Source organism: Balaenoptera musculus, chromosome 4, assembly GCF_009873245.2.
Source record: "Balaenoptera musculus isolate JJ_BM4_2016_0621 chromosome 4, mBalMus1.pri.v3, whole genome shotgun sequence".
Classification (NCBI taxonomy): Eukaryota; Metazoa; Chordata; class Mammalia; order Artiodactyla; family Balaenopteridae; genus Balaenoptera; species Balaenoptera musculus.
In genome coordinates, this window is record NC_045788.1 from 35,707,718 (window position 1) to 35,733,169 (window position 25,452).

The 25,452-nt window shown below is 40.1% G+C and overlaps 1 protein-coding gene, 1 non-coding gene and 1 pseudogene across 2 annotated transcripts; 1 reads left to right on the forward strand and 2 right to left on the reverse strand.

Moving 5' to 3' along the window:
* Window positions 1-25,452, forward strand: LOC118893954 (vomeronasal type-2 receptor 1-like). The gene is given in 7 exon segments (XM_036849644.1): window positions 1-130; window positions 133-232; window positions 5,126-5,417; window positions 7,922-8,794; window positions 14,680-14,907; window positions 22,117-22,240; window positions 24,371-25,452. Coding segments are annotated over 7 exon segments (2,829 nt in total).
* LOC118894456 lies at window positions 12,823-13,899 on the reverse strand (annotated as a pseudogene).
* On the reverse strand, window positions 15,290-15,396 carry LOC118895078. Its single transcript, XR_005019851.1, has one exon. It is a non-coding gene; the product is annotated as a U6 spliceosomal RNA (small nuclear RNA).

Below are 25,452 nucleotides of genomic sequence, written 5' to 3' on the forward strand. Positions count from 1 at the left end.
ATGGCGAGCAGAAAGAAATGCTTGGTTCTAGGACTGCTTGCCTTTTTATGGGCTGAATTGGGCATTGAAGGCAAAGAAGAGGAAGAAGAACAGACCTGTCAGCTGCTGGGCAAGTTTGATTTGAATGGGTATGAAACCATTCACTTGTTATTGGAGGACTGTTTACTCTTCATTCCAGGACCACCCCAGCAAACGATTCTATTTTGGAGCCAGTATCAGCAAAATGTGGAGGGTAAGCCATTCTTTTTTTTTCTTTTTACATCAGTTGTAGGAGGTGGGGTAAATGAGAGGTGGGTGTGGGAATCAGAGTCTGGAACTGGAGCCATGATGCCAGGCCTGACTTTGACACTATTTATTTGACTCAGGATAGGTACTTGCTGTTTCTGTGCCTCAATTTCTCCGAGGTAGACGTTCTAGGATTGCTTAGAAACAAGAAAGAAAAAAGACAGGTTTTATATGATATAGAACATTGCTCCTCAGAGGGTGGTCTGTGGGCCATCAGCATCACCTAAGAGCTTGTTAGAAATGTAGAATCTCAGGCTGCATCCCACATCTGCTGAATCAGAATCTGCATTTTGACAAGACCTCCTGATGATTCTTGTACACATTAAGGTTTGAGAAGCATGATGTAGAGTTGTGCAGTGTTGCAGCTTTACTTTGAATTGTTATTAGACTAAAGTCTCCCCAAGTGAAAATACACAGTGCTGGAATGCTGATTTATTTATGAGCTAGTGTTCATAGCAAGATTCCTCCAGTTGGAAGGCTTCTGCCCTACTCCCCTCATCCCAAAATTGTCATGTCAAGAAATGGGATCCATGACTGATAATCTGAATTTGTAAGGAATCCATTGTAAGAAAAGCAAACATGGGTTATATTTCTGGGTGTGAAACACACACACACTTTTGATATGAAAAGAATGCCAGAAATTAAAGGAAAATTACTGTCCACACTGTTCTACTACCGTAACAAAGCAGCTCTTTCCTTTCATTTCCATATATTCTTTCTCAGCCCTTTATATAAAGGCAACTGTAATTTTTTCATAGTTGTGGCAATAGCATGGACACAGTTTTATATTGGGCATTTTACATCATATCTTAATCACTTCCATGATGCTGCGTGGTAATTATAATCACAAATGCATGCTGTAAAAATTTTGGGAACTTCTTATACAACTAAATCTTTACTGATCATAACTCCTTCCCTTTGGTCATATTTCATGCTACATATTTGAAATAGCACTAAAGGGGTGGATAAACTGTATGTTGGCAAAAGAAAAGGATTGCAGTCAGTCTGTACTTAACTCTTTCCTGGACCTTCTAATTCTTTTCCATTCTTACAGTGAAGCAAAGGGAAGTGGGAAAGAAGCACTTTTGCTCATGGCTACATTATTTAGAGTCAGTTCATTATTTATCAGAGAAGTTTTCACTGATTCAATCTTTAATAACATAAAATGAAAACCAGAGTTTGTCATGGTATAATACACTCATATTTCATCAGTGGAATCACTTAACTTGTTCTTCACCCTTCATTGGAGCTTCTGAAGGTTATCTTCCTAGCAAGGTAAAATAGAAAGGCCAATATACATATTTTTAGTAAAAATCCACCCCCTCATTAAAAAATAGTTTGGTATATCCACTGTGATTGACACAGTGGTGAGAAGTAAGTATGTCCCATTTAAAAAATAATTCACTGTATCAGGGATATTTTGCGTTTTTAAAAAAAATAAATTATTTATTTATTTATTTTGGGCTGCGTTGGGTCTTCATTGCTGTGCGTGGGCTTTCTCTAGTTGCAGTGAGTGGGGGCTACTCTTCGTTGCGGAGCACAGCTCTAGGCATGCGGTCTTCAAGAGTTGTGGCACGTGGGCTCAGTAGTTGTGGCACATGGGCTTAGTTGCTCCACGGCACGTGGGATCTTCCCAGACCAGGGCTCGAACCCATGTCCCCTGCATTAGCAGGCAGATTCTTAACCACTGCGCCACCAGGGATATTTTGATTTCCATCTCTAGTCCACTGTTCTTATTTAATTTTCAGAGTAGTCTGATAGTTGCTTTATATGTTCTGTCCTGGGATCTTAATTGTAATCAGTGGGAGAGAGCGGATGGTGTGTGCTTACTCCATCTTGACTTTAACTCAAAGCCTAAGGATCCTTGAAAAGATTACTTGGGCATCTTCTGACTGCCAGTGTTGCTGCCGAGAAGTCTGATGACATTCTGATTCTTCATATTTTGTATGAAACTTGTTTCACATGATCCAGGGCATCTGAAAAGCCAGTTCCGGGCTTCCCTGGTGGCGCAGTGGTTGAGGGTCTGCCTACCAGTGCAGGGGACACGGGTTCGAGCCCGGGTCTGGGAAGATCCCACGTGCCGCGGAGCGACTGGGCCCGTGAGCCACAGTTGCTGAGCCTGCGTGTCTGGAGCCTGTGCTCCTCAACGGGAGGGGCCCGCGCACTGCGATGAAGAGTGGCCCCCGCTTGCCGCAACTGGAGAGAGCCCTCGCACAGAAACGAAGACCCAACACAGCCAAAAATAAATAAATAAATAAACAAATAAATAAATAAATAAATTTTAAAAAAGCCAGTTCCTTGTCCTGAATGTGGATCAGTAATGTAAGGCATCATTGCGGGGATTCTGCTTGTCTCCCAGCTTGTTGACTGAAACCCAAATTGCTCATCTTCACGCCATACAAGCCTAAAACTTTCCCAGCACTTAAATACATCCTAAACATATCTATTGGATATTAATAACATTCCATATTTACATTTTTTGATATATTTTCTTCAAAATTAGAGCTATATAATGACTTTTCACCAATAACCATCAACAGTTTCTATCTATCTGTACCCAATTCCAATGTTCTCCTAGCCTCCCTCCCAATGGGAGAGCCCTCATGGGAGGCCTGGATAGGTAGTACTCAGGAGCTGGGCGTAACCGGATAACAATTTCATTTTGGCGTCATTAACGTTTACCTATAACTGATCTAGATATGCAAGTTGGAGTTTGGAGAAGTCTCATTCTGAAACCCACAGTTTTAACAGGATACTAGTTTTGGTTGGCCATCAGCCAAAGTGAACAGAAGAGGAAGACTTTTATTTTGAAAATGTTGTTCAGAGCAGAGAAGACAGTGAAATGGAGGGAAGAAGGGAGTATTTTAATTCTTGTTTTGGTTGATCTAAACAAAGTTAGGATTTAGAGAAATTTTCTGTGGAACAAAAGGTATACATTGTATAACGATACTGTGAGTATCATAATGGAAATCAACAAATGAACGAAAAATCATCCCAAATCCCACCCTTTCAGTAATTATCCTGTACTCATTTAAAATTTTTACCTGTTGATAGTTATCCAAATGTTCACACAATTTATGTGTAGTTTTAATTATAGTATAGAAAAACTTTGCATACAGACTGTTTTACCTAATATTATATGCATGCTGCAGTATAATTTCTCTAATTATAGTTTTTTAATGATGGAAAGTGTTCCTATCAAGTCAATGTACCATAATGAGCATGTAAATTCTTTCCAATTTTTCAATTTTATAAATAATTCTAAAATGAACAGTTTGGAACATACCTAGTGTTTTCTTTTGGGAAGAACAGTACCTTCATATAAATTCTCTGGGATGTAATTATTGATTCAGAGCAGGTGAACATTTTCTAGCTCTTGAAATGTATTACTCTCTCACCTTAAAAAAGATATTGCTATATTTATTTCAAAAATGTGTATGCCAATTTGTATGGCCATCCGTGTAAATTTAGAGACCAGTTGTCTTAGGATGATAAAGCCCTTCATGTTCAGACTCCTGATTCTCCAGTCTCCTCTTCCCGTGCCATACCTATTCCTACCCTGTTCTCCAAGTGTCCTGATCTTCCCATTCCTAGAATGTTAGGTTCTCTTGTTGTCATGCCTTCACACATACCGTGCCCTCTGCTTGCAGCATTCGTCCCCTGTTTTTATGTTATCCTTCAAGACTTAGCTTGGCTGTTAAGTCCCCCAGGGCAAGGTTCCCCACCCCTTTAACTGCTGGTCCCTATGTCTACCTCTATCACTGTGTTTATCGTTTTGTGCATGGCTATTTTTCTGTTTCTTTGCCTAGACACTGCAGTGCCTATCTTTTTCACGGTTGCATTTATAGTGTCTAGCACCAGAACAACTCAGTAACTACGTGTTGAATAAAAGGCAAAGCTAAATTAAACTAAAACACCCAGTTAAAGAGACATGGAGGAAAAATCTAATCTGCCAACAGGGCTATTTGCTATTAGATATTTAATTCAAAAATATTTATTGAGTAGAAGATAGGGAGTTAGATACTAGAGCTACAGAGGACATTAAGAGAAAACATCCTTGAGGTCCTTGCTTTCAAATAGGTTAAAGTTTGGTTAAAACTGGGAAGAAAAAAAGAGAGTTGGAAATAGAATATTTATTTTTAATGGAGAAGAAATTGAAAAAAAATGTGGTGATGGACTAAAGAGAAGTAATTTTCCTTTTTGTGGCTAGGGAATGGAAAGGAGGAGGCATCTCATTCATGGTTAAATGTAAGAATGATAGGAAAGAGACACTTCTTAATTAAAAAATCTCAACACTAACAATCAAATCATGGCAGGAAAAATTATCTATTGGAGTCATAATATATATCGTATATATAAATATTATGTACTGCTTTTATGTAGTCCTATCATAAGTATTTTCATGTATTGACAGAACTTTTATTATTATAGTTAACATCTAGAAGAAACCAGGAGAAACCTATAGGAAGGTAAGGAAGAGGGAAAGGAGACTCATAGGGTACCGGGGACTTCCAGTGAATGGGGAGAAATGTATTGAGGAATTGTTGCGTGTTCTGCGTGGTGGAGAGAATTGCGAATATAAGAATATTTTTGTGAAAAGAGATAATCAGCTGTCCAAAAAGATGCTTCCCAGCCCAAACCAATCAATAATGAATATGATTCATACTTGAACCCTTTAAATTGCAATATCTTTTTATGAAATATTAACGTGCTCACACAAGGCAGGTGCCCCCTGACGTTTTGGCAAAATGCTCTCAGCACCAATCCCAGCTAAAAGCTGCTTTCCCCTCCACAGATCCACCCACTGACTAAGGCCTTACAAAAACTATTTCCTTTTCAGGTTCAACTTCCGGGGATTCCGCTGGATGAAAACCATGATCCACACCATCAAGGAGATTAATGAGAGGAAGGATATTTTACCCAACATCACTTTGGGCTATCAGATCTCTGATACCTGTTTCACCATCTCCAAATCCATGGAAGCGGCATTGGTATTCCTCACAGGGCAGGAAGAAAACAAGCCCAGTTTTAGAAACAGCACTGGGGCAATGCTGGCAGGAATTGTTGGAGCCGGTGGACCATCCTTATCAGTTGCTGCTTCAAGAATTCTAGGGTTGTATTACTTACCTCAGGTATTTCAGAATATTGTGCTGGGTACTAACTTATAAAGAAACACAAGGTATGTGAAAATTGCTGCAAAGAGTAAATTAGGTGCTCAGGTGAGGCTGGGATAAGTTACACAGACAAACAGGATGGTGGTGATGCTGGTGCCCCTAATTACTCTGTTCAGTCTGGCCTCAGCAAGTGTGACTGGTGATTTCAGACTCTTCTACATCCCTTAGGATCCTGCCTTAGTTTTGAGCTTGAGATTGTAACCCAGTGATTTGTATGTTGACATCTCAGTAGACAATACACTCGAAAACACTGGGTGAAGCACAGAGTAGGTGATTGAGAAATACTTGTTGGTTGATAGATGGTATAAGGAACTCATTTTGTTTCTGGCCTGTATTAATACTTATTAATCATGACCCTTTTTGTTCATACGCTAACATACTGAAATGAGCTGGGATGCTAATTTACAGATTATTTTAAATTCAGGGACAGTGACACATTTCAACCTAAGAATAAATGATATTAGGAAGAATGGATGAGGACATGGGGAGGGGGAAGGGTAAGCTGGGATGAAGTGAGAGAGTGGCATGGACATATATACACTACCAAATGTAAAATAGATAGCTAGTGGGAAGCAGCCGCATAGCACAGGGAGATCAGCTCGGTGCTCTGTGACCACCTAGAGGGGTGGGATAGGGTGGGTGGGAGGGAGATGCAAGAGGGAGGAGATATGGGGATATATGTATATGTATAGGTGATTCACTTTGTTATACAGCAGAAACTAACACACCATTGCAAAGCAATTACACTCCAATAAATATGTTAAAAAAAAAGAAAAGAAAAGAAAATATAAGTAAAGCTCTATATTTATTTCCAGGGGTGGTTCACAAAAATATCAAGTCAGGACTTATTAATGTGAAGGATGATTAAGCTTATTTGTGTTACTGAAGTAATGGGAGAAGTTAAAATAATTGTTAAAAAGTGGCATTTAAAAGTGTGTCTTATAAAGCTGCAAATACAAATGTAGGGGGAACAGGGTAATACTGAGAAACAGAACCAAGAGGAGGGGTCAGGTGACACAGCCGACATCTTCAATGTGGGCTTCATGCAGCTTAGACAAACTGCTGCTGCCGTGAGCTCTGCTTTCCACCAAATACCGACTGTGGTCCAGGCACCTGCTAGAAACCTCTAGGTAGGTCTTCTCATTTAAGTCTTGTAGTAAATCTTCAAAGAGGGTAAAAGAAATCTTACATACAACAGGCACTTTCACGTGTGTTGTCTCATTTAATATGCTGAGCAACCTTCAAATGTAGATGTCATAACCCTGATTTCACTCACGGGGAAACTGTTTTCAGCAGGTTTTAGTATCTTGTTCACAATCTTACACTGATTATGTAGCCGGAATTAGAAATCAGGTGTCTCTGCTTCCTAAATGAGATTCTTTCCTGCATATGGCTTCCATCATGTTGGTGCTTGTGAGGTTCCAGAGAAGAATGTGAACTTTAGCCAGTGGAGTAAGAATAGGACAAAGGATAAAGAGAAAAATAGGAATAATCTGTCACTTATGAAAGAATTGGCAATCATGGAGCTATGTAATTATAATATAGGAGGTCTTATTGGAGGTGATACGGTAATAACATAGGATGGCAATGGGATGGGATAGGAGAGAATGTGACATATCTTCTTAACTGCAGAGTTGCTGAGGCTGAGAGTAAGGTACAGCAGAAATGTATGTAAGATTGTCAGAAATTCATGTTACTGGTCATTCTACTTTCATTCCTAAGTTCTTGCTGATAGAAAATATGCACAAGGACCACTGGCAAGATGAGAAAAATACCTCTTCGTTTATCTAGCAAGTGCCTATAAAATGAGGGCCTCTACTAACTCTGTTGGAGAATAAGACTTAAACCTGAGGTGGAAGTGTAGTTTCCAACCATCTTTCTCCGTCTAAGTCTTAGGACTTAAATACCCAGAAGTCCTAGTAGAGAGAAACAAGGAAAGAGAAAAGGAGAAAAAGAGAGAAAGCGGTGGTGACGGAGAAAGAGAGAGGAAAGAAAAGAAAAGAAAGAGGAACTGGGCCTGACAAATAGATTATGAGTCTGCTTACTCCATCATCTGTATGGATGAGGAGTTAGATCAGAGAAAGAGCCTGGATGGCTTGAATCACACACCTAGTCTCAAGAAAACATAGATGAAAGGACTGGTCACCTCCCTTCCAATGCTGTGACCCCGAGTATGAAAAGTGGTGCATTGAATGTCATCACCTTAATAATTAGCTCCTCCAGCTCCCGTGGGGTGGGGTGGGAATGGGGTGGGAATAGGGAGGCCCTAAGCACTCCCTCTAACAGTCCCCACCACCCACGGAGCAGGGACAGGAGTAGAAGTCCTTTTGTCTCTGAAAGGGTGTGAGAATAAAGGGAGAACTGTTAAGTTCCCTCCTTCTCCAATACAAATACTCAGAGGTTGTGTAATTTGAGGTTTGGCTATTGCTTTCTAATAACTGCATGAATATTTTCAGTTGTAGGTGGGTTATGCCTCTACCTCCTCACTTCTTAGTGACAAATACCAATTTCCATCTTATCTTCGCACAGTAGCCAGTGATAAGATCCAGTCGGAGGCCATGGTACAACTTATCCAACATTTTGGTTGGGTCTGGATAGGCACCATAGCAGCTGATGATGATTATGGAAAATACGGAGTAAAGATTTTTAAGGAAAAAATGGAGAGTGTCAACCTCTGTGTTGCATTCTCCGAAACCATTCCCAAAGTCCATTCTAATGAGAAAATGCAAAAAGCTATTGATGCTATAAGGAACTCCACTGCCAGAGTCATTGTGCTTTATGCGTCTGATATTGACCTAAGTCCTTTCATGCTGGAAATGGTTTACCGTAACATAACTGACAGAACACGGATAGCGAGTGAAGCCTGGATCGCCTTGGCTCTCATTGCAAAGCCTGAATATTTCCCGTATTTTGGTGGAAGTATTGGATTTTCAATACCAAGAGCTGATATACTGGGATTAAAAGAATTTCTTTATGATGTACATCCGGGCAAGGATCCAAATCATGTCCTGACCATTGAATTTTGGCAAACTGCTTTTAACTGTACTTGGCCCAATAGTAGAGCTCCATACAACACTGAACATAGAGTGAATATGACTGGTGAAGAGGACAGATTACACGCCATGTCTGATAAATTCTATACTGGAAAGGAGAAGTTGGAAGATCTTAAAAATACCTATCTGGATGTGTCTCAGCTAAGAATTACACATAATGTCAACCAAATTGTATATTCTATGGCATGTGCCCTGGATCGTCTAAGTAGATGTGAGGAAGGACACTGGTCATACATTCCAGGAAACACCTGTGCATATATACTGATTTTTGAGCCTTGGCAGGTAAGTTGTGGTTTGTTTTACTTCATGATATAGTTTGACATAAAAAGCATTCATACAATTAAAACCACTGATCTGCTTTTGTACTTCATAGACATGATTTTATCACATGCCTCCTAAAAGAATGGCTTGCTTATGTTACCTAAATGGACATTTTAGAGTTTCCATTTGTTAACAGACTTATTATTAGGTTTGTTGTGAATGATAGAAAACCCCCCAAAATAGTGCCTTAAACAAGATAGGTGTTTTTCCTTCACATAAATGAAGTTTGGAGATTAGCATTCTGGGACTGAAAGAGTGGCTTAGGGATTGAGGTTCCTTCTACCTTGTCATTTCATCACTCTGAATCTGTGGGTTCACCTCATAATTCCATATGGCTACTTGGGCTTCAACCATCATGTCCACACTCTAACCAGCAGGAAGGAGAAAGGACAAAGATGCGTATATGGTTCCATTTAAGGACATTTCCTGGGAATTATGTACAATTCTCCTTACATCCCATTAGCCAGGATCTAGTTATATGGTCACATGTAGCTGCAAGGGAAACTGGAAGATGTAGTCTTTGTGCAGTGTCAGAGGGGCCATGCTAGGGCGTGAAGGCCAGGAGGTGAAGATTATTAGGACCACCTTGGAGATTGGCTCTCACATCTCCTGTCTCAGGTCTGACGTCCCAGCAATTCATGTTGGGACACAGAAGCCCTAATGGTCTCACCAAGATGCACAACTAATCAGAGGGCTCCTCTGCTTACATCCTTCAATACCTCCCCTCTCCTATAAAGGATAAAGCATGAGCATCCCTGGTCTGACACTGTCAGCCCTCTACGATCTAGGCCGTCAGCATCTCTGACTCCATTGCTCTTTCCATGACCCTCACCACTTTATTTTCCAGCAACACCAAATTGCTTGTCCCAACAGGGTCCACAGTGGCTGGAACCACTGCATCTTCACTTTTATTTTTATTTTCAAATTGATCCCACAATGCACTTAGTTTTGTATCTCTTTAGCCTCCACCAATCTGTGACAGTTCCTCATTCTTTCCTTTTTTGTTAATGAACATGATACTTTTCATAAGTACTGGGAAGCTATTTATAACATGTTTTGCAATTTATGTTTGTCTAATTTTTTTCCTCATGATTACATTTAGGTTATGCATTTCTGGCAATAATACTGTAAAAGTGATATGTATCCTTTTCTATGTCTCATATCAGGAGGTACATGATGTCACTATGTCTCATTAATGGTGACATTAACTTTGATTACTTAGTGACAGTGATGTCACCATGTTTTTCCATTATAAAGTTACTATGTTTCCCTTTGTAATTAATAATTATATTGTAAGGCAATATTTTGAAGCTCTGAAAATATTCTGTTTTTCGTAATGCTTTGATCCACAAAGTTTAGCATCCTTTGATGATGATGATTGCCTGAAACAACTATTACTGTGTTATTTTTAAAATGGTGATTTTTTTTCTATTTCCCTCATTCCTTCTACATTTATTAAATGGAATTATACTTTTCCCTCACTAATTTATTTGCATCACATGGACTCATGGATATACTGTTCTATGAGTATAATAATTCATAACTATCATTATGCCTTTTGTTGCTCAAAATTCTCCAGGTTCGACAATTGGGAGCCACTTTGAGTAGGCTCCTATTTCGTTTTGACGTGTCGCTGTAATTTCTGATTAATTTACTTTCTGGAACGCTAAGATGTTCCAGGCTTGTCTTGCATTTCTCTGCCCCAGTCCTGAAGTAGCCATTTCTCCAGAGTCCTATTTCCATTTACTGGAGAATGGAGTTTAGAAAGCAAGATCTGAGTACTAAGTTGTTCATCGGTACTAGGGAAATTGTGGTAAACTCAAAATGAGAAATTAAGTTATGCTATAGGTGAGTTCTTTCATTTTAAAAGAAATCCTCTGAGTACTTCTTTTTTAACAAAAAGGATCTTTTTATATGGTAAACAACAATGCTCTAATTTATTATTTGAAGATTTCAACATTACAATTTAAATTTGCTCAAAAAGCCAACAAATATGTGTTAGGATTGCAGAGAAAAGAGTTTTTAGGGAGGGTCAAGGGACCACACAGTGTCAGGGTGAATGGTGGTGGTGTAGTCCAAGAGAGAATTCATGCTCCTTGACACATTCCCTGAATGATGTAAGTAAAAACTGAAAAGCAAGACCTCACGGTAGAGAGAGTTAATAGGCACATTTAAGGATGCTTCATAAATGCATCAAAAAGTAAAAAATTGTGATTTATTTAAAACCAAAATGATAATGCACTCCATAATCATTTTTCTCAGCTTATCTCATTAGCAGACTTGGTCAGAATATATATATATATATATATGTAAAACCCTTTTACTCTTGTGGTATATTTGGACATTTCTAAATTCTTTTGCGTGCCTTGTGGTAGGGAACTGTGTCCTACCATCCAATGATGATAAGCAGATGGAATTATGGAAAGGCTGTAAGGTTGCAGCCTTTGAAAATCTCCTTGCTTGAGTCTTCTGAAGATTGGGAAAGAAAAATGTGCCTCTCCCCAGTGGACTTGGCAGTGAAAGTCACCCTGTTGTGAACTCTGATGTAGATTTCATGTTGACTGAGAATAGCATACAGTAAAAGAGGGAGAGATAAAAGGGCAAGTGACCTGGAGTAGCCCTTCTGGTAGATGGTGATTATTATAATACTTAACCTTTGTATACTGACTTACTAAAAGCTTCTAGCTATATTACCTTAATCTCTACGACAGAGGTAGGGCAGGGATGATGTCCCTTCTTTTACAGACTGGGAAACTAATGCTTAGTTAGGATATATGACTTGCCTAAGGTTATGTCATTTGACAGAGCCAAAATATAACTCCAAATCATCGTACACCATAATTCAGGCTCTTTCTGCTATGTTGTTTCTCTGGTTTGTGGAGGGTTAGGGATTGGACTGGGCCCTCTGGTTGGGAGACAAAAGTCCAGCATGTGGTGCTGACAAAGACCAAGGGCACAGGATATATCTCAGTGCAGACTGGTTACCTTCATACTAAAGAACATATGCTCTTACCCCAGCTAAGGTTGACTGGGTAAAGCAAGAGTACTAGAGGTATTATTTTGTTAGGGGGTTCCTACTGATGTCTATGAAGTTATTCTGTAGGTGTACAATCAGCTCCATCCACTTTTGTACTCTTAGTAATGGCCTCTTTGGCACACCCTTGTCTCACATATTATTCCCTTGGCTTAGAATCTCTTTGATTCCAGTATTTGTCAGGCAAATTGCTACTATTTTTTTTTTCTTTTTCTGAGCTGCACTCTAATCCTAGGTTTATTCAACACAATTCTTTTCTCTACACAACAAAGTACAAACACAATATTATCTAAAATGCCACAAAGTTACAAAACTCAAAACAGAAATGTGTAGTACTGACTGTACAATAAAAGCCAAAAAAGCAATGTACACGTTGCCAAGGTAACCTGCAGGACCACCATGAATACCAACACAACGGGGGGGGGGGGTCTGTGATGACCCGACAGAGCTGGCTCTCAACTTACGTGTTTCAGAGAGAAAGGGAGACGTGTGTGTGCATGCACATGAGTACATGTGAAAAGAACCATTTTGGGTATTAGGCCCTAGAGGTCAGAAGAGGACTCAAGCAGAGGGGCAGGGCCAAGCTAACAGGAACGGCAGTTGTGTAAAAGCACACCCTTTCCTGTGGGACCCTGCAGGCCAGCAGGTTAGGGCGCGAGCAGGCCACCAGATCGGCCCCAGGTCATCTGTGGAACGGGAAAACATGCTCCCAGGCTGGAGCTGTACCACCTCCTGGAGCCCCCTGCTGGCTTTGCCACTAAACTGACTCTCAGGAACTAGAAATGTGGAGGCTTTCTAGCCAGAAAACTGGAGGGCATCTTTATAAGCACGACCGCAAACCAACAACACCCCTGCAGCCTGAACTCTGCCGCGAGGGAAAATGTAGCAATTACTGCCTTCACCTTCGAAGCCTGCCTCTGAGTGAGGGATTTCTTTCCTACCGATCCTCCTTTGGCTAGAAAAGTGACAAAAGTGAGTTGGATGGGATACAAGTCACAGGGCAGAGCTTCGGTGGCCCTGCGTATCGGGAGGAGTTGGAGCTGGAGCGGCTCCTGTGGCGCCGGCGTACGGGGGACCGCGCCGAGGGGAACGCGACCTTCTCATCCGTGGAGGTGACCTGCGCCACATGGGAGGCGGTGGCAGCACTCTCCTGGGAGGGCTGAATCGCCGGGTGGGGGTGGGGTGGCCGAGGCCAGGGGGCCAGCACAGAGGTGGCAGTGATCTCCTGGCCATCGATGTATCCTCCGTCCATGTGCTTCAGCGCCTTCTCGGCCTCATCTGGATTCTCGAACTCCACATATGCGTAGCCTTTAGACAGAGGTGGGTGCATCCTTTCTACAGGCACGTCAATCATTTTAATTTACCCATAGGTGGAGAATATCTCCACGATATGATCCTTGGTCACATTCCTGGTGAGCCTTCCAATGTGCACTTTGGTGGGTTTAGGGGAAGCGCTCCGCCTTTTCCTTTACTTTTCATCTCTTTTGGGTGGTTTGGATTTGGAGCGGAAACGCCGCCTGTTGTCCTGCCTGCGCCAAGAAGAACTCGGAGAGCCAGGCGAGCTGCCGGAGCTGGAGCTGCGGGATGCGCGGGAACTTCCTGAGCGGCTCGATGCTGAAGATGAGCTGGAGCCGCTGCTGGAACCCGTGCTGGTGCTCGAGCCCGAGCTGGAGGTCGAGCTGAACCGAGACCTGGTGCTGCTGCTACCGCTGGAAGCGCTGCGCCTCTTTCGAGTTTTATCCCTGCCACGATCCTTCTCGCTTGACTCCTTGGTGGCCCCCTTATCTTTAGAGCGGTCTTTGGACTTCTCATCAGAGCGGTCTTTGCGTTTGGTAGGAGAAGGAGCCCTAGTGCTGGGCTTTGTATTATTTTCTTTGACTGCTAGCAAGCTCTTCTTTTTCACTCCTGATAAATCCATTCTCCCCTTCTGAGGTGTTCAAAGCAACAATGGCGGCCTCACTTATCTGAACTCTCACTTCTAACTTGAGTCTGAGAAACAATCCTTAATTGATTGCAATTTACGCCAAAGGGCAGCATCTTCCAGCTGCTGCGCCCCGTTACCCCTCTCCTCAGCCTCTGAGGCCGTACAACAACACAGAGTACATTGAATTTACTATTAGTACCTGTTTATTTGTCTAAGCCCTTCTACTGGACTGTGAGCTTTGCGAGGGTGGGGAATGGGTCTTGATCTTCCCGTCTCTAGCCCCTGACATGCAGGGAAGGGAATGATGGTAGTAGGGTAGACTGGTACCTATTAGTGAAGAAATCTAAGAGGGAATATCCTCTCTTCCCTAGGTTTGTAGGTATTAGGAAATATGAGGCATCACTTTACCTTGGTATAGATCAGTACTGTCCAATAGAAATTTAAAAGCCACACAGGTAATTAAAATTTTTATAGTAACCAAATTAAAAAATAAAAAAGGAACAGATGAAATTAAATTTAATATATTTTATTTAACCCCAAATAATATTTTAACAATTGGTCATAATCATGATAACTTAATATAAAAATAATTACATGAAATTATTAAGGAGAGAGTTTACATTTTTTTGAACTAACTTTTGCAACCCAGTGTGTATTTTACCCTCATAGCCCATCGCAATTTGGCCAGCCACTTTTCAAATTTCAATTGTCATATGTGGCTAGGAGCTGTTGTATTAGACAGCAAAGGTATAGAGGAATAGGAAAAAATTCAGTCCCATCAATTAGATATGAGTTTTGAGATTATTTTCTTTATAAACCCTGTTTTCTAGGCAATCAAATTTTTACAAATTGTTTTTTTCCCTGTTGTTTTTCCGCCTTTTTTTCTAGTTAATGTATTACTTGAAGACACTTAAGTTTACAACCCATGATGGAATGAGAATAGAAATTGATGATAATGGAGCTGTGACTGGAAACTATGATATTCTAAATTGGCAATTAGATGATAATGGAGAGATAGCTTTTGTGAAGGTTGGAGAATATATATTCACAAACTCTAAATTTGAACTCGTGATGATTAAGAATGCAACAATATTTTGGAACACTGAATCATCAGAGGTTAGTTACTCTATCTTATTTTGTTTATATATAGAGACAATTGCATTTCTATACTCTTTTAGGTGCTATGGAATATCAGAAACCTAGAGTTGGCTATTCCAAGTTAATTTTCCCAAATAAAATGCATATCTTTTCTATGTATAGATTCAGATCTTTTGTTTTTGGAACTTTTTTTTGATTATAGTTTTAAATATTAGTTCTATGATTTTGTTTTCCTTCTTCAAGTACTCCAAAGTGTTTGACTTCCTTTGTCTCTTCCTTTTATTCACTTTCCTTCTGATAATTTTTGCTTTATTCTTTATCTCATCCTTATTCTCTTTATTGTTTTCCTGCCTTTATTCAATGTCCCTTATTAACTTTTTTTTTTTTTTTTTTTTTTTTTAAAAATATGGAACGCTTCACGAATTTGCGTGTCATCCTTGCGCAGGGGCCATGCTAATCTTCTCTGTATCGTTCCAATTTTAGTATATGTGCTGCCGAAGCGAGCACCCTTATTAACTTTTCATTCAAGTATATATATTTTGAACACCTTGTGACTTTTATCTTAATTTCTGAAATAGTTTCTTTCCTGAGATAAATGAACTTTTTTCATTTCTTCCAGTCTTATATCCATTGATGTTTTAAATTTTAAAATATCTGATTCGAGATATTTTTGACATCTACAAGTGCTTTTCTGAGAATACTTAATTGAAGTGCTAGGATATCTATTTAAAGTGTTATAGTATTCTTCTGCTTAATGGTTGTGTGTGTATGTTTTAGAGGGGAATTTTAATTTACTGGAATTTTTAAAAAAAATTTTATTGAAGTATTGTTGATTTACAATGTGTTAATTTCTGCTGTACAGCAAAGTGATTCAGTTATATATATATATACTTTTATTTTCCTTTATGGTTTATCACAGGATATTGAATATAGTTCCGTGTGCTACACAGTAAGACGTTGTTGTCTATCCATCCTATATATAATAGTTTGCATCTGCTAATCCCAAACTCCCAATCCATCCCTCCCCCACCCCCCTCCCTCTTGGCAACCACAAGTCTGTACTCTGTATCTGTGAGTCTGTTTCTGTTTCATAGATATGTTCATTTGTATCGTATTTCAGATTCCACATATAAGTGATATCATATGGTATTTGTCTTTCTCTTTCTGCAATGAACATTGGGGTGAATGTATCTTTTTGAATTATGGTTTTCTCTGGATATATGCCCAGGAGTGGGATTGCAGGATCATGTGGTAGCTCGATTTTTAGCTTTTTAAAAAAATTTTTTATTGGAGTATAGTTGCTTTACAATGTTGTGTTAATTTCAGGTGTACAGCAAAGTAAATCAGTTATACATATACATATATGCACTCTTTTTTTTAAGATTCCTTTCCCATATAGGCCATTACAGAGTATTGAGTAGAGTTACCTGTACTATACAGTAGGTCCTTATTAGTTATCTATTTTATATATAGCACTGTGTATATGTCAATCCCAACCTCCCAATTTATCCCTCCCCCCCCCCACCATTAGCCCCTGGTAACCATAAGTTTGTTTTCTACATCTGTAACTCTATTTCTGTTTTGTAGATAAGTTAATTTGTAGCCTTTTTTAGATTCCCCATATAAGCGATATCATATGATATTTGCCTTTCTCTGTTTGACTTATTTTGCTCAGTATGACAATCTCTAGGTCCATCTATGTTGCTGCAAATGCATTATTATTTTTTTTTATGGCTGAGTAGTATTCCATTGTATATATGTACCACATCTTCTTTATCCATTCATCTGTCAATGGACTTTTAGGTTGCTTCCATGTCCTGGCTATTGTAAATAGAGCTGCAATGAACATTGGGGTGCATGTGTCTTTTTGACTTATGGTTTCCTCTGGGAATATGCCCAGGAGTGGGATTGCTGGGTCATATGGTAGTTCTATTTTTAGTGTTTTAAGGAACCTCCATACTGTTCTCCATAGTGGCTGTATCAATTTACATTCCCACCAGCAGTGTAGGAGGGTTCCCTTTTCTCCACATCCTCTTCTGCTGGAATGTTTCGATTTTCATTTTTTGTTTTCTTCCTATAGTAAACTTATATGGAGGCACAATTCTATCTTTGGTTGTTTTTATGGACAAGGATGTAGGTTTTGGGTGGATCACAAGTCTCTATTTCAAGACTGCCTTCTTCTGTTAGTAGAGTGCAGAGCAATTTATTTAAGAGATAACTTTTGTGTGGAAAGGGAAGGCTTAATGTGTCTTTTGATTTTATGGTTCACTCTTGTTTCTACGGAGTTCTTAATTTTCCTTTCTTACTTTTTACCCTTTCTATCACTTCTCCCTCTGTATACTTTCTGGTCTCACTGCAGGGGTGAAACCATAGCTTTGAGTCCCACCTTCAAGACCTTGCTCTATAGCCTGACATTTTCTTTCTAGGAATGATTTTGTCTACTCTCCAATAACCTTAGATTGTCTTCTCCCCCTTACTCTTCTCTGCACAGTTTCCCCAGAGTTCCATCATTTCCCATACACCTAGGGATGAGGAGGGAGCTCTAGAGGTGGCCGTGCTGGAATTTAATGGCTATTTCTCTAGTTATAAGTACTTTGAAATTCATAATATTTTCAGGCTGTTTATGATGCTGAAGTTGTGGGTCATGTGTGGTTTTATTTACTCTTTTTTTTCTTTTAAATCTGTATGGTGTTTTTCAGAGACTGTGTGGAGAGATTCACAGTTTAGTAGTTACCATTACCCTGGGACAACCCAGAAGTCCTTCCCTTCCCTCTCTGACCATAGTTCTGGAGGAACTTTATTTCTTCCTCCTTTTTTTTTTTTCTTATTTATTCCCAGGGTCAAAGAATGTGAAATAGGATTTACAAGTTCATAATATAATTTGATGTAGGGAACATTAGCTTCCAGTATAGTATATATATATATATCCATGGGTGCACAGACATGTCAATAAGCTTTAATATATCATTCAAAAAATCCTTTATTGAGAAACTGTAGGAGAAAAGGGTGAGTTTCATAAATTTCAGAATTCTTTAAAAAAATTGTTTTCAAAATCGTTCTGGAAAGCAGTGGATATGAGGTTTGAAGATTTGGTTGTAAAGTACTTACTCCAGATAAAAAGCTGTTATTTTCATTATTATTGTTATTAATTTTTACTTATTAATAATGAATTATTATTCATTATTCATTATTATTACAGTTTTAATTCCTCCATTTCCTATAGCAACAGGCGGGCTTTGTTCTGCAGAACTGCAGCTCTGAACATTCTAGAAGAGAAGCTAGAGACAGGGTGCCCTGGTTACACAATGTAAAGATAACACCTAGAGAAGCACTGGGGAAACCTCATCGCTTACCAGACCGCTGAACTTTTTACCCTTAATGAAATATTAGTTCTAGGAGAGAAGAACTGTAGGGCTTTTGATATTCTAGTTTAGTGTTTATCTGTAATGTTACAGTAAACCGATAGGGTGGTAGAAGAGCATTGGCAATTTAATCTTCCCTGTGAATCTTCTGGAGGAAGCAGCAGGAGTGAGAGAGAGCTATAAGTGGGTGTCAGGACAGCCAGCAGTTTTTCTTTGCAGCTGCAAGACTTTTTTGGGAGGAGGATGTCTTTCTTCATCTTGTTTCTTATTCATGTACCTTCCCTCTTCTTGTGTGGCCCTTGTGACCTGGGATCTAAGATCCCCAAATAGTCTTCTGAATCATACTGGGAAAGGACATAAGAATACAAGAAAATTAAGATTTCCAAGCTCCTGTGCTGTGGCAGATACCAAGCGGATCTTTTTATCTCTTTTTTTGGTCCTTGGTTTTCCATGGGTATCAATAAACATATACAGACTCATGTATACTCACAGATACATACACACATACATACATGCATACACGCTAGTTCCTCCCTTTCTTAACCTGGCCTTAAGCAGCTCTTGAATACATTTTGGCAGGATAAAAATAAAAACTTAGTGTTTGCCACTGTAGGGGCCATCGTTCTTCTGCATTTTATTTATTTGGCTTAGAGCTGCTCTGTCCAATACAGTTGTCCCTAGCCACACGTAGCTTTTAAAATTAAAATTAACTAAAATTAACTAAAATTAAAAATTTGCTTCCTTAGTCACATTAGCTACATTCCAAGTACTCAACCGCCGCGTGTGGCTAGGGGCTACCATATTGGACAATACAGATATATAACACTTCCATCATTGCAGAAAGACAGAGCTGCCCTAGGCCTAGCGTATAAACCACCTTCTGTGGCCCAGAGCCCTCTCCCTGAATGGGGCCTGAGACTCTTCCCTTTTGTATTCCTGGTGCTAGCCATAGAGCAGGTGCTCAGTATAATGTTTTGCATGAAACAAGAGAAGATGCTATTGCTTGTATAAGCAAAGTTCATAGAATGCTCATTCTACTAAAAATTGATAGAAAAGTAGTAAAATGTACTAGTAGATTTCTATTTTAATAATGTTTCATTAGAGCATAGTAATTTTATTTTTCTCATCTTTATTAAAATCAGGGTTAGTTTTGGTTTTTTTAATAAATTTTATTTTATTTTTTCCCCCCGGCCATGCTGTGCGGCTTGTGGGATTTTAGTTCCCTGACCAGGGATTGAACCCGTGCCATCCTCAGTGAACGTTCGGAGTCCTAACCACAGGACCGCCAGGGTATTCCCAAGGTTATATTTGTATAATGAAATTGGTTCAAATGTAATTCAATACAAATTCACTAAGCATGTACTGTGAGTCTACCTCTGTGTTAAGCACTGCAAAAGGACCACTGCCCTCGCAGCACTTAAAATCTAATAATTAATTGAACAGATATTTATTGAACACAATATTATATGTGCTAGGCACTGTTCTAGGAACTGGGGATGTGTTAACCTACAAAACAGAACAAATCCCTGCCTAATGGGACTAACATTTCAGTAGGAAGAGACAGGCAATATACAAGATAAATAAATAAGTGATATAGTATTTTAATGGATGATAATGTTAGGGAGAGAAAAATAGCAGGGATTGAGATAGGGGGTGCTGGCGGGAGTGGTGTAATCTCACATAGTGTGGTCAGGGAAGTCCTCACTGGAGTGACATTTGAATGAAAACTGAAAAGAAAGTGAATCCTTGCATTACCTAGGGGGAAAGCATTCCAAGCAGAGGAAACAGCAACTTTTAAACTCTGAGGTAGGGGTGTTTTTGGCATTTTAGAAGAACAGGAAAGGGTCAGTGTGGCTGGAAAGAGTGAGAGAGAGAGAGTAGTGGGAGAGGAGGTAAGAGGGGTGAGAGAGGGTCAGATCACATAGAGCCTTGTGGGCTGTTGAAGGACTTTGGGTTTTACTCTGAGTGAAATGGGGAGCCATGGAAGAGTTTTGACAGAGGAGAGTCATGATCCAACTTAGAGTTTAAAGAATTATTCTATCTGCCAAGTTGCAAATAGACTGAAGGGGGCAAGAGTAAAATCCACTGGATTTGCTGATGGACTGGCCTTGGAAGTGTCCTGCATCAACAATTAGTAGATGGTATAAGGCATGATTTAACTCATGATAATAAACTGAATCTGGAGGTTGGTAAGCAGATGGGCCTGAGTGAAGGCATGTGTAGGCAAGTAATAGAAGATATGGTTGGAGATGATGGGTGAGAGTGGTGGTGTCAGTGACAGAAACAGGGAATTCGGGAGGAGGAATAGGGTAAATGGGGGTAGTTTTGGACATGTTGAATTTGAGGTGATGGTGGAATCTCAGAGTAGGGACATGTTGGGAGCTTAGGATATGGAATTAGAGGTCAGGTGGGAAAAGTTGGTGCTAGAGTCAAGTTTTGGATGTTCTTAGGTAGAGGTGCTGGTTGAAGATAAGAGAATGAATGAGCTGCTTTATATTGAGAGATAAAAGCAGAGGATCAAGGACCAGAGCCAAAAAAACAACAAAAAAACAAACAAATAAATGAACAAAAAACGCCCACAGTGATGAGGTCGGTAGAGGAAGTAGAACCAACAAAAGAAATAAAAGGACCCAATGGAAGCCAAGGGAGTCTGCATCTCAAGGAGGAGTTGATCAAGAGTGCCAGATACCCAAGAGAGAGAAAGGAGAATGGTACTAGAGGAAGAGCTGTCAGACTTGGCAAGAAACATTTTAGTGAGGTGAGTGGGCTGGAAGCTAGATCATGAGGGTTGAGAAGGGAAGGGATACTGAGAAACAGAACAAAAAGGCATCAGCTTACTGTGATGATTTTCAAAGAAAGGTATATGGAGAGCCCTTTTCAGAATACTGAGTCAGGAGAGAGGAAATATAGTCATTCTGTGGTGATACACACACACGCACGCATGCATGCATGCGCGTGCGTGTGCACACAACCCTTTTAAGAAGCCTATCTATTGTGTTTAGCAATACATACTTAAGTAATCTTACATACCATAACTGAGCTCATAGATTTCTGATATTTTCCATTGTTATCTAATTCAGTTTTATCTTGGGAAACTCAACATAGGGAAATTCTGATTTCCAAAATGAATCTTTTCACTTTCCAAAATGAATCTTTGCTTAATGGAGAAATACAGCTTCCCTCCTTTTTAAATAGGAAGCTCCTCGTTTACATTTAGATATAAACCGATTTACAAACATTGATTTATAGTGGGTTTCAATGTGCACAACCACGTAGAATGTAAAGGGAGACCTATGCTTACCACTGAGTTTTCTAAGCTCTTTTTGTGAGAAAATATTCCAGTGCTGTGCCTTGTCCACTTTTCCTTTTTGCCATACAATTTTCCACATGGAATGGACCTTTCGTTGTTATTTTGTACTGATTCTGTATGACACATCTTCAGACTGTGCTGGGATGACCTTGCTGAGAAGAAGTCTTTCTCAGGCACTCAAGATGATTCTTGGGGTCCCCCCTCAAGCAGAAACAGACTTGACAAATTATCCTCTCCTCAGAGCCCCATGAACGTGGAGCCTGGTCTGAGTCTTCAAGGTTAGAAAGAGTTAGGTTTGGGATTAGCTTTGATAATTTCTAGAATCAACCACAGGACTTTTCTAGAATCCCTTTTCTAGAATCAACTACAGGACTTTTAGCAAAATTCCTTTAGGCTTTCCATGTTATTATTCTCTTTGTCTGTTATTCTTGCCCAGCTATCCTGGGTTTCCCAAGATATTGCAAAACTTCCACAGAAATCCAGGTGGAAACTTTCTTAGCCTGGCAAGGTAGAGACAAAGGGCTTTGTTACATGCATTGTATTTGTCTTTGCTAGCTTCCCCATTCAGTGTGTACTGACCTGTGTCAGCCTGGGACCCGGAAGGGAATTCGTCATGGGGAACCAATATGTTGCTTTGACTGCATCCTGTGTGCTGATGGGCATGTGTCACGGGAACCAGGTAGAGATGGTCATTTTTTTCACTGATATTAAAATGGAAGGAGATTAAACATGTTTGGGTAAAGAGGGCCTTGGGAGCCTTCTTTATAAATAGATGTGAACAACTTATGACAAAAATTATAATCCATCAAACTATTGGATGTTCTGTGCAGTGCAAAAAAATATAACATTGCGTTTTTTTAATATAAATTTATTTGTTTTTATTTATTTATTTTTGGGTCTTCGTTGCTACGCGTGGTCTTTCTCTAGTTGCGGCGAGCAGGGGCTACTCTTCATTGCGGTGCGCAGGCTTCTCATTGCGGTGGCTTCTCTTGTTGCAGAACACGGGCTCTAGGTGTGCGGGCTTCAGTTGTTGTGGCTCGCAGGCTCTAGAGCGCAGGCTCAGTAGTTGTGGTGCACAGGCTTAGTTGCTCTGCAGCATGTGGAATCTTCCTGGACCAGGGCATTTTTAGTTCCAAAGCTGCTACATTTGGGAAAAAGACCAACATCCATGAATTTAAGAGAGGAAAAATTTTTTTAAATGAAATGTGAAATATGAATACGTGGGTTCACAAAAAAAAAAGTATTTAAAATTATTTCAATTTCTGAAATAGATTAAATATTAGTTATGGAAAAATGTGAATGAGTAGTAAATAAGTGAATTACAGTTCTATGTTTTACAGAATTATCTCTCATTTAGAAATATAAGATTTAGAAGTACATCCTTAAAGGCAAAGACCATAATTACTCAAAGTCTGTAGGACAAGTGAATTCTATATCTACTGCTCTATGAATTCTTCACTACAACCTGTTGAATTGCTGTTCTTGACCAGAATTTTAGTTGGGCTTGGTATGCTTAGCCCTATGGAGCATGTTGCAGCAGGTTTATTTTTATCTCTACCTTCTGTTAAAGATAACAAATTGTATGTCTCTTGCCAAAAGGCCCTCTATAGCAATTTAGTTAAAAAAGGATTTTAAAAATGTAAAATTTTCCACAAATGGAAAACAAGCACAAGGTAATCTGAACAACTCCTTGGACCCCATGTGGCCCACTCTCTGCACAGAAACAAGAGATGTCCAATCCAGCAGTCGGAAGTGATTGAAAGAGAATTCCAGCCTTTACCTGCATCTCTCATAGAACAGTGAAGAGATCCATTTCATAATCTACCACAAATTCATCTCAGATTTTTTCTTATGTTGCAATATTCTCCTTTAGAGCCTCTGCCCAGCTAAATGCCCCAAAAGTTTTTTCAACCTTAGTCAACGTGGTTGTTGTTTTTGTTTCCTTTCTTCTAATTCTCAACCTTTCTTTACCTCTTCTCTCAAATCTGCATCTGGAGGGTGAGGAGAGGAAAGCTGAGTGGGCAAAGACAAAATTCTCTTCAGTAGGTGGAGGAGAAGCTGAATGCAAGATTGAAAACCCTGGTATTTTAATCAACCTTAGCCCTGTCACACTACTCTTAATTGCTTCACCTTAGTAGCTTTAATGTTCTCAGATATTTGTGGATTGTTCTCGGGTTTATGAGGGTACACACCTCCCTTCTCAATTAGATAATTGGAAGAAAAAGAAAGAGGCGTCTTACTGAAAAAGGCCCATGCAGGAAGAGCTGAAACCAAGACGGGAGACCGAATTTCCAAAATTGAAATCAATTCTCAATCTGTAATATTAGCTGCACACTCTAAGACCATTTTTTTTTAAAAAATAAATTTATTTATTTATTTATTTATGGCTGTGTTGGGTCTTCGTTTCTGTGCGAAGGCTTTCTCCGGTTGCGGCGAGCGGGGGCCACTCTTCATCGCGGTGCGCAGGCCTCTCACTGTCGCGGCCTCTCCCGTTGCGGAGCACAGGCTCCAGACGCGCAGGCTCAGTAGTTGTGGCTCACGGGCCCAGTTGCTCCGCGGCATGTGGGATCTTCCCAGACCAGGGCTCGAACCCGTGTCCCCTGCATTGGCAGGCGGATTCTTAACCACTGCGCCACCAGGGAAGCCCTCTAAGACCATTTTATCACTGCTTTTTTTTTGAGATATTATATATTCTCTATAGAAAATTTCAGTGAGTCTTGCATTAGGCCTTTGGCTCCTCTGGGCTATTCGCAGCTGAAGGGGACATGTGGATTTCTTTGCAGTCAGTCCTCTGTTCTTTGTTCATTAGGTCAAAGGGAGTGTGAACAATGTGGTGAAGACTATTGGTCCAATGCACAAAAGAGCGAGTGTGTGCTGAAAGAGGTGGAGTTCCTTACTTATGATGAGGTCCTGGGATTCACGCTTGTCATTCTCTCCATCTTTGGGTCGCTTGTGGTTTCGGCAGTCACAGTTGTGTATGTGATATACAGACACACTCCGCTCGTGACTGCCAATGACCGGGAGCTGAGCTTTCTCGTTCAGGTTTCTCTTGTCATCACGTTGCCGTCTTCCATGTTCTTCATTGGCAAGCCATACAACTGGTCCTGCATGGCCCGTCAGGTCAGTTTGGCACTGGGCTTTTCACTTTGCCTGTCTTGCATTCTTGGAAAGACTATTTCACTGTTTTTAGCCTACAGAATTTCCAAATCCAAAACCCGACTTATATCCATCCACCCTCTTTATTGGAAAATCATTTTGCTAATCTCTGTTGTAGTCGAAATTGGCATATGTACAGCCTACTTAGTATTAGAACCCCCAAGGGTGTACAAGAACATGGAATCTCAAAATATAAAGATTATTCTGGAATGTTATGAAGGTTCTATAGAATTTTTGTGCTCTATATTTGGGATGGATGTCTTCTTGGCCTTGCTGTGCTTTCTTACAACCCTTGTGGCTCGCCAGTTGCCGGATAATTACTATGAAGGAAAATGCGTCACCTTTGGGATGCTGGTCTTTTTTATTGTCTGGATCTCTTTTGTCCCTGCTTACTTGAGCACCAAAGGCAAGTTTAAAGTGGCCGTGGAAATATTTGCAATCTTGGCATCCAGCTATGGTTTATTGGGTTGTATATTTGCTGCCAAGTGCTTCATTATTTTGCTGAGGCCAAAGAGGAACACGGATGAAATTGTTGGTGGAAGAGTTCCCACTGTAGATAAGAACATCCAACTGACTTCAGCCTCTGTGAGCCGTGAGCTCAACAATACCATGGTGTCAACTGTTCGGATGAGTAGAGTCATGGGTTGCATGTGTCCCTCAGAGCTGCAATGGCGGTATGGTTCAACATCCCCTTTCAGGTGGTTCCCACAGCAGCTGCCTGATGTTCTGGAGTAA